The sequence below is a fragment of the Cibotium barometz genome, chromosome 46 (genome assembly GCF_041138505.1).
Source record: "Cibotium barometz isolate CiBa-2024 chromosome 46, ASM4113850v1, whole genome shotgun sequence".
Taxonomy (NCBI): Eukaryota; Viridiplantae; Streptophyta; class Polypodiopsida; order Cyatheales; family Cibotiaceae; genus Cibotium; species Cibotium barometz.
The window spans coordinates 28,054,239-28,063,969 of record NC_141091.1 but is presented as its reverse complement, the minus strand read 5'-3'; the positions used below and the strand labels follow the sequence as shown (position 1 = coordinate 28,063,969).

Below are 9,731 nucleotides of genomic sequence, written 5' to 3'. Positions count from 1 at the left end.
CATCAAACTCTCTAAGGTCAAAGTAGTCCTCAAGTTCCTTAATCTAAGCCTCTATCTCTTCTCCAATCTTTCTAGCTCCATAAAATTATAAAACTCATGTTACTTTGAGAACTTCTTAAGTTTTTTGAGGGCTACATTCAGTCGGGTCTTCTCTTTCATGGAACCTTGTATACACATGGTTGTTATATATCCTCCATGGTCTTGACTTGCTTGATGCCCTACCCCTAGCTCTCTAAGTTGCCCTCTTCTTTTCTAGGATGAGATCTAAGTTTCCCTTAATTCCCCTCATCTTATTCTCAAGATCTTCTTCCTATTTTGTGTCTTTTCACACTTGACTCTTCCCACATTTCATGATGGTTCTAAAAGTAGTTCTTTTTATTGGGCTAAGGTTATGCTGTAGACATTTATTTTTCTTAATCAAACTCTTAATCATTGAGTGTTGTGCATCAATCCTTGTTATTGTCTATCCTTTCCATGATTGTTTAATTTCCATGACACAAGCCTTGTACTCCACTACACCTTAAACAAGGAAAGATGATAGCTTTAATGCCACTTGTATGGCTCCCAAAAACTATCTTAAAATTGGCCTATTGATATCCGTTGTTCCTTCAATGGTTATATTCTCAGAGGGTAAAAAATCACACCTTACCTACATTCCAGGGATTCGATTGAATTGAGCTTTTATTTATTATATTAGTGGTAAATAATTTATTTTGGTCTTAGACTTGCTGTTAAATCAACACTCTAAGTTACCTTACCTTTATAAAAAGGCCTTTTAAGCCCTACAATAGCCACATTAGCCTCAGAGCAAAGCGCCTCCATGCTAGCTTAGCTATATAGCCCCTCCACCTTAACTTAAAACAAAGGCCTTTTAAGGCTTACAATAATCATGTTAGCCTAGCCACATGGTCCCACAAGCCTCCATACATCATGGTTAGGGGTCATACCAATCGTCCAATAGGGCAGCATTATTTTAGGAATTTACCCATTATAAGCCAAATGTTGACACATTAGCGAAACAAGAAAGTTAAAAATTTTAAGCAAATAGAAAAAAACACATCAACAACGAGAGTTTTTTTAAATAAAAAAATCAAAGAGATTATAACAACATGACACATCAACGTCCATGATATTAAAAACGTAGGGCCAATTGAAATGTTACAAATCAATAAGTAGAATATAAAAAGCCATAACATTATCTACACATGAAAGATGCACACCAATGGTGGTTGAATGGAGTGACATGGAAAAAAGGAACTCACCTAGACAAGAAAGAGAACCAGAACTATAAGGAAGATGTGATACAATGGAAGAGACTAACACACATGCCCTCTTTACTCTTGAGCTAATAGGAGGTAACCACCAAAGTGAAAAAGGTGGTGCGTAATGTGACAAAGGTGTTGTAATGAAGTCTTTGTAGAGAAAGTTGAGCATGAAGGAAAAATGCCAAGAAGGGAGGTGGTGAAGTTGTAATGAAGTTCTAAAGCATCTCCAAGAAAGGATAGAATTTGAGAGAACAAGAAAGTGAGGATCTTGGAAACCAAGAGTTGCCATGCCGCCCATGATGTGTCATGATACCATACTATGAATGACAGATGGATGCCAACATATGTACCTAGTATGCTTCTAGAGTTGCTAGCACCCCAAGAGGCACACACATCCGCATGGTCCTCTAGAGGCTTTGGCATGTTAAGGTAGGTCCCCTCTCCACCTAACCAATCCTCCAATCTTCCACAAAAGACAAGCTTGGGGGAGTTGAATGGAGGAGTCCCTTTGGACTTTATATATATTTTCATCTTCCACATTGCCTTTTATTGGCATCCCTTTTGCCATCTTGCAATCCCCACTACACATGCGAGATTTCACCTTGGGGCTCTGATACTATCTTGGAATCCAAGAATTGTCATGCCACCCATGATGTGGCATGATACCACACCACAAATGGCATATGCCCAATGTGCTTTTTAGAGCCACGCGCTAGGATATCATCATGGGCCTTTGGAGTCTGTGGCATGTTGAAGTTGGTCCCCACCACTGCCTAAGCAACCCTCCAATCTTCCACAAAAGACAAGTTTTGGGGAGTTGAAGCTAGGAGGGGTCCCTTTGGAATATATATTCCCTTTCATCTTCCACATTGCCTTTGCATGTGGGATTACTTGCCATCCCTTTGCAATCCCCACTATCCATGCAAGATTTGTACCTTCAATAAAGGAAGTGCCTAGACGTGAGGCTTTGTGGTGCAATCAAGTTTGACAAGAGGAGCTCGCAAATAATTGTGCACCAAACCTACACTTCGACAACTCATGAGATGAAATTCGTTGGATGCACTCCCCTAACCCAGGATGGCCGAGAAAGAATGCACAGCTATTGGAAGTGGCAATGACATGGCTCCTCTCGGAAAAGGACACCACGTGTCCTTTCCCTACGCCTCGTCATGGCTTGGAAGGATTTTGAACAAGAATTTTCTTAACATTTTTCTAGTCTCTTGCAAGTTTGATCTTTATTCCATGCTTTTCTTTCCATTTTTAACGGTCAAAGCATTTTTGGTTAAAAATATGGCGTTGATAAGTAGAGGGAAAGTCGTCAAAGATATGACCCTGGTTGGCTAGTAACTTACTCTCTATTTTTTAATGTGGGTTAAGGCATCTAGCCCATATCAATGGAAGATAGACTAAACTCAAGCTTGAATGGTGCAAAAGGGAATTTAACAAAGGTCACATCTAATGGGGGTCAAAATATAAGAATATTACATTTTTGCAAAAGGAGGTGTATTCCAATCATTTGCTATGGAGTATCCTCCACTTTGATGGAGAAAGAAAGGGCTGCAATGTCAGCCTTCTGGGAGTCCCCTCTCTTTGGTTTACTTTCAGATTTCAGCATGAAGTTTTCAAACTACAGAACCTCACAAATTTAAACAAGATTCACTCATTGTTTGCTACAATCTCTCGAAGCCATGAATTTCTCCACATATCTAAAGTTCAATATCCCACTTAAAACCTAAAGGCAAGTTAGCATCCTCACAATGAGAAAAAAGAAATGAATAGTGCAGAATAGTTCCATCTTTCACATTTAGCCAAAGTAGAATTCAATGCTAAGAAGGTATTAGATTGCCACTGCAAATCAAAGCTATCAAGCAATGCTTCTTGCGGCTTTCCAAATTGTGAAACAGAAGAACATAGCATGCCTTTATTGTGTTTACAAGCATGGGCTTTGGCTTTGAAGCATCATTTCAGCACACCTTTTATGATACCTTATGACAGTGATAAGAAGCAACTAAACTTAGTTCGGCTTCGCTCAAATTCTGACCAAAATAGGTAGATGTGTACACCAAGAGAAGTTCAAATCCTCACACGGCCTTGGCTGCTCTTTTTCGATGAACCACCAACAACAGGTAAGCTTCAGAGAGGTTTCACTCATCTAATGTGTGTGCTTTTGAGCTTGGATATGTTCTCACATACAAACCTATGGGGTAAACCTGTGAATTTATTTCTTGTTCTTGCCTACATCATGAATCAGCATTTGTGCCAGCTTGTACTATTCTCTGCAATGACTGCGAACCCTTCCAGCTAACAAAAGAAGACAATTTGAGATGAAAAAATGAGCCATTGGAAGGATCCTTCTTCACCTGTGCTGTAGGCGCCGCCGCTGCAACTGAAACTCGCAGTGTTCTGAGAGCTTCTTTGATGTTCATGAGTTCATAGTCCGTGAAAAGAATCCTCTCTGGACATTGATGTGACTGCAGCAAATTCATAGCAAGGGCATGCTCAACGAGGTGGACTAGAGTCATGGACTCGGTGGCGAGCTGCTCACATACACGCAGCAATTCCGAGATGTTGGAGGCGGTAAGGTCTGTCAGCCTCTTGAAGATTTCTTTGAGGTGGATTCGGACCTCATCTTGGGCCATGAGGCTGTCCAGGATGATAAGCTGAAGGGCGTCTTTGATCAATCTGTTGCTTGGTGCTGCAGTGTTCTTCAAAGGGCATCCACAAATCTCATGAAGGAGTTCATTCAAAACCATGATCTTTGCCATCAAGCCATCATTATGCAAGCTAGAAACCTTCTGAGAGGGGGTAAGCTTGGAGTTGGAGTCTAAGAATGTACCCAAGGTTCTAGAAGCTTCCATGAGGGCTTCTAGAAATCTGGCATACCATCTGATCCAAGAGGAGGCTTCCCAAGCGAAGGGGCTACTCTTATCTCTGAATCTGGAAAGGTTGAGATAATTTCTACCACCATGGGTAGGGTAGAAGCTTAATTGGTCTTGGAAGATGAAGCCACCATGATGGAGGGCCTTGTGGATGAGGGTAAGGCATTTGAGGGCAACAATCCAGCTCTTTGTTTTGTTTAACCTTTCCATAAGCAAGCTTATACACTGAGATACTCGCATGCGAGAGCCTGTGCCTGCTTGCAGCACCAAACCCACCAGCTCTTCGCTTGCAGGAGCCTCCTCATGGCTTGTTGCGCAGATCAGCGCCACATGCCAGCCTTTCAGCCGTCGATTCCCCCCCGCCTTCACCCGCCCCATGGAGATTCTGTCCTTCAAGATTCCGCATATTCTCCTCATCCTCAATTTCATCCCCTTTCTCACATGCAGCGACATGGCCCTAACAAGGAAGGCAATCAAAGGCCTGGTTAATCACACATTAAGAGATAATCACATCAATTAAGAGCTAAACTGCGGCCATTTCCTTAAGATGGGAAGAGATCTCCATACCTCTGATTTCCTTCTTGCTTGTACTCAACCGTTGGACTCGCAGTGTGTTAAGAACCTGTAACTAACAGAAAAATTGAAGGCAAGCTTCATAACAAACCGACAGTTGCTTATGTGATGATGCTGCAGAGGCTTCTCCTCAATGGGGGGGCTTTCCATCGCGACGCATGGAAATCGCGTCGAACATACACCTCGCTAGGACTGAGTCGGCGTGACTGGGCAACACCGCAATTCGCTACGTGATGATCTCATTTTTCATTTATTCAAATCATTGTAATAATATTTGGACTTAATAAACGCCTCGACTTTCAAACACCATCAATCAATTTCTTAATGCAACACACACACACTCTCTCTCTCTCAACAAGTCTTGTGTTCGAATCTCACTCTCCTCCTATAGATCATATTTGGTCTCTTGGGATTGTTCCTACTACGTTAAAGGAGCTTCTTCAAATGGGTGTGTGGATAAATAAACAAAATAGGCTAACCTTTCTATCACTCAATGTGTGGCAGATTGGTTAGCTCATGGAGTTGTTATTCAACACGTCTTGTGTTCGAATCTCACTCCCGTCGGATAGATCATATTTGGTCTCTTGGGATTGTTCCTACGACGTTAAAAAAGCTTCTTCTCTCTCTCTCTCTCTCTCTCTCTCTCTCTCTCTCTCCCCCGAGTCCCACCGTTGGTCGTATATGCCCTCGTGTTGCATTCTACCGGCGTTAATACCTGTCTCTCTCTCTCTCCCCTTTCTCTTCTTCAAGAAACGGGGCCTCTACGTTCCTCTTGGTCTTCTTGCTCCAAAAATTCAATAGTTGGATCTACAAAATACCCAAGAGGATAGGAGGTATTCAAAAAGAATATGAATGGAAGATTCAAAATTTTTGTAAAAAAATTTATTTATTTACTAATTTATTTATTTTCTATGTTCCTATGGATGGAAGATTTAATTTGTGTATGCACTTACTTTATTATATGTGAGAAGGAGTTGCTGAGTCAAAAATAATATTTTATTATGTATGCTTGACCTTAGAATGCAAACCCTTCGAAAGGAATATTTTAAGTGTTTGAGAAAGGATTCTTCAAAATCAAACCCTTCATGAGTATTTCATTCAATGGAAGCATTACCCTATTGAGATGCAACTTGGCTAACCGAGGATAAGATACCCTAGAGTTTCCCTTGTTCCCAAGATGAGGACATCTTGTTGAGTTAAAGGAAGGGAGGGCGTAAGACTCCATTATCTTTTGTAAGAAAATGATTTAATTTTATTTACTAATTTATTTATTTTCTATGTTCCTAGGTTGAAGATTTAATTGGTGTACGCACTTATTTTATTACGTGTGGGAAAGAGTTGTGTGAGCATTGAGTTAATTGATTAGAAGTATGGTTGTCAAAAGAAATATTTTATTATGTATGCTTAACCTTAGAATGCATAGAGGAATAATATTTGTATAAGTTGGAGAGGAGAGAGAATGCATAAAGGAATAATATATGTATTAGAGGAGAGGAGAGAGAATACATAAAGGAATAATATATGTATAAGAGGAGAGGAGAGAAAGAGTAAGTACATGGCTTATGTCAAAAATAGATGGATATTTACTTTTAATGTGTGTAAGGTACAAATATAAACCTTAGTGTATGATTTTTGGTTGAAGTTTTTTTAAACAAAGAATACATGAAAGCTGTGAATAGAATAGAGTGCACAAACCCTTTTTGTGAGAAAAGAATAAAGAGTTCTTGCTTTTACTTGAGAAGGACATTTGTACTTGCACCTTTTTTTGGGAAGAAAAAGAGATTCTCCACATCTATTACAATAGGGTAATGCTTTCATTGAATGAAATACTCACAAAGGGTTTGATTTTGAATAATCCTTTCTCGAACACTTAAAATCTTCTCAGGTTCCACTTAAGTAGGCTAACATGGAACACATTATACACTTTGATGGGAGGAAGAAGTTAAAGCTCATATGCTAGTTCACCCACTTTGCACACCAAAAATAGCTTGGGACTAGCTCCTTTAAGTTACCAAGAGAAAGCATACTCTACTTTGGCCTTACTTTCAAAAACACCATCTTACTATACTTAAATTCTCATGGAGTTCTCTTCTTGTTGGCTTATGGCAAAGTGCTTTGTTGTGCATGAAGGCACTGCTTTATATCCTTCGTTTGTCTTTCCATTTAATCAAGCATATTGAATGCTATAGGGGCCGTCGAATCTTAGAACACGGCTATACACACGGGTACAAGCCATGTGTATAGCTGTGTTCTGAGATATAATTCTAGAGGCATTCCTAGGGTAGAATTTTCATAGTTACCTGAGAGTAAATGTGTGTTGCTTTGTGGTGGGATGTAATAGATTTTCCCAAGAGAGACTAGTATCACACTAATGTGTGTTGATTTATGTTACGAGTGAGGTAACATACGTGACCAAGAGAGACCAATCATGGTGTATCTTTATTTTCGAGGAAAACTGAGATTGACAAGAAGCAGACTTCACGGAAAATTAAATTCGAATTTTTTTTGGAGTCTAGTGGGAAATACGAATTTTCTTTTTTAGGGGGGGATATTTTTTGAATTTAAAATTAAGGAGATATGGGCATTTTCAAAAAAAGGTCAGTGGGAATCAAAAAAAGTCAACCTTTTTATGACACTCCTTACACCCTTCATAAATGATCCCCAAAATGGGCAATTTGACAACTCATGAGCATCTACTCATTGAATGCTCATTAGCCTTAATGAGTTATGTAAAAAAAGTGATTAAAAATTAATCCAAGATTAATCCTTTCACTAATCTTTTTCTCTTTTACACTAATCAAGGACTCTAATTAACCAAATTAATCCTTAATTAATTCACACAATTGAGCACATAATTGGATAGAGCAAGGCAATGCTAATCTATGTGCATCAACAAATGTGTAAATTAATCTAAAATAGGAGATTAATTAGACTCTTAATTTTGGTCTCCTCTATTAGGCAAAACTAAGTAAACAGAGTGAAATTCCTCCTCATCATGGATATATTATAAGAGTAGTCATTGTAAAAGCATTAGGCCTCTTACGAGCCTAAAGTGCGCGGCCAGCCATAATTTAAGTGAGTGTGCACTTATGGTCATGTATATAAGTGAATATCTCTCATAATACAACATACTCTCCCATTGTGCAATTGAGTCTTGCTCTTGCTAATCCTCTTGCTAATCTCTCTCCCTAATGCATGCTAGTGAGTGTGTGTGAGTGAAGTGAGGTGAGATGAGGGATGAGTATCCGTAGTGCAACACGGTGGTTTGACAACGCTCGTGGGAGGCACAATGAAATTGCTTCTCAAGGAGTTGTAGAGCTTGGAGATCTCAAGGATTACGAGTTCGGCCATTGGAAACATCCTCACGACAGTCGGTTCACCAGGTAATCTCTTTTTGGATGTGTTTCAAGGAGGGTTAGGGTGAGCCATAACAAAGGATAGTCACCTATTTCGCTAGCAAAATAGGTGCAAATGGTTCTTTGTGTGTGGAGTTCAAAGCCACTAGTAAGCGTAGTCATGTGGTGCAGTAAAGAAGTACACTGAGACCATGGTCGACGACTCCAACAGTGGTGGCAAATGCAACGGCTGAGTGGCTAAGGCGCACACAAAGGCAAGAGAGAAAGAGAGATGGCAGAGGTGCACATACTTGATCAAATGGAGAGAGTGAGAGAGATGGAGAGAGTCGGGCTATTCCCTTAATGCATATCAGAGGGAGAGAGTCGGGCTCTTCCCACAAAATGAATTTCAACAGCGAAAATGCTAAGAAGCGGTCACACATCCCATCAATGAGTTTCACCAGCAAAATCCATTAACAATAAGTTCCCTCATCCCATATGAATTTCGTGAGCGAAATACATAGCTGGCCTCTCACTCATGTGTGTGAATTGGACTTATTTCTCAAAGGGGAGCTTCTCTCGTTTGTGCCGCACGTTTGCATGTTTCCACACCCCCCCCTTCTTATTCCTTTTGGGACCATGATAGGTGGCAATGGGTTTGCAAATAGCCAAAGACATCCTCTCCCCTCATAGTTTCCTTCAAATCCTCCACCTCTAAGATATTAGGTGCCATAGTCCCCTCCAAGCAAAGCTGTGCCACATGGTCACACATCCCATGATGGCAAAATCGAGAGTTGAGAGGTTGAAGAGAATGAAAAGCAACACCAATTTCTCATGGCCCAACATTACTATAGTTCTTCCATGCAAGGCCAACACGTGGGGTAGATGTTTCCTCTTGGTTGGAAGAGGGCTCGATTGTACAAAAGCCTCTTCAACGAGTCTCATGTCTATTTTTTCAAGGAGACTCTGCACTCTAAAATTATAAGTATTAGAGAAATTCCAACAATGTTTTGATTAAGGTAACATTCAAATATGTATCTTTGATTCAATGAATTTTGGTGATTCAATGTGCATGATTTGGATAATGTCAAATTATGGTTTTATATACATGGTTTTCATAATTTACATGAAAAATACTATTTTATGAAGTTGGAAACTTATCTATGCCTTCACTTTGCCGCTCAAATTTTTCGTATGTTTTTGCTCAGAAAATGCTCGTCTCCATCCTGAGTGTGCTTCACTTTAGTGATTCAATTACATGACTACTTGAGGAGACTTATTCAGAAAAATATAAGATTAAGTGTGCTTCCAACCACATGGTTGAGCGTGCTTCACTTTAGTGAAATGTTCTTTGCAACAATCCTAATAAGCCTACTACTTGAGTAGAGTTATAACACAAGGTGAAAACAAGATTTTTACCACCATAGTTACACTCAAAGCTCGCCATGAATGGGATGCTTTATCCATATCCGATCGAGAGAATATACCTTAGTACACAAAAAGGTTTTGGAAAACTCTCCTACAACTACTTCACATGGTTGAAGGGGTGCTTGAAGATACTACTCAATGTCGATATGAATCTAGTCTTAAAGAAACCATACAACATGTTTAATCCTACATCACTTGATGATGCTATTGCTTGAGCTCATGATGATGAAAAAAGAAAGAAATACTTAAGT

At 39.8% G+C, this 9,731-nt stretch overlaps 1 protein-coding gene across 2 annotated transcripts; it reads right to left on the bottom strand.

Annotated features, from left to right (window-relative positions):
* Positions 1–3,114: 3,114 nt before the first annotated feature.
* Positions 3,115–4,945, bottom strand: LOC147612092 (putative clathrin assembly protein At4g40080). 2 transcript variants are annotated; one of them, XM_086783968.1, is made up of 2 exons: positions 4,712–4,945; positions 3,115–4,625 (listed from the first exon to the last, which is right to left on the bottom strand). In XM_086783968.1, exon 2 carries the CDS (start codon positions 4,595–4,597, stop codon positions 3,506–3,508), a length of 1,092 nt encoding a protein of 363 aa, XP_086640094.1. In that variant the 5' UTR covers positions 4,598–4,625; positions 4,712–4,945; the 3' UTR covers positions 3,115–3,505. The 2 variants fall into 2 exon arrangements, with proteins under 2 accessions (XP_086640094.1, XP_086640095.1); XM_086783969.1 differs by having other exon boundaries at positions 3,115–4,601.
* Positions 4,946–9,731: the final 4,786 nt, after the last annotated feature.

Bases quoted from the DNA above. Each gene is read 5' to 3' on its own strand.
- LOC147612092 (XM_086783968.1), bottom strand. From the start codon at position 4,597: ATGTCGCTGCATGTGAGAAAGGGGATGAAATTGAGGATGAGGAGAATA.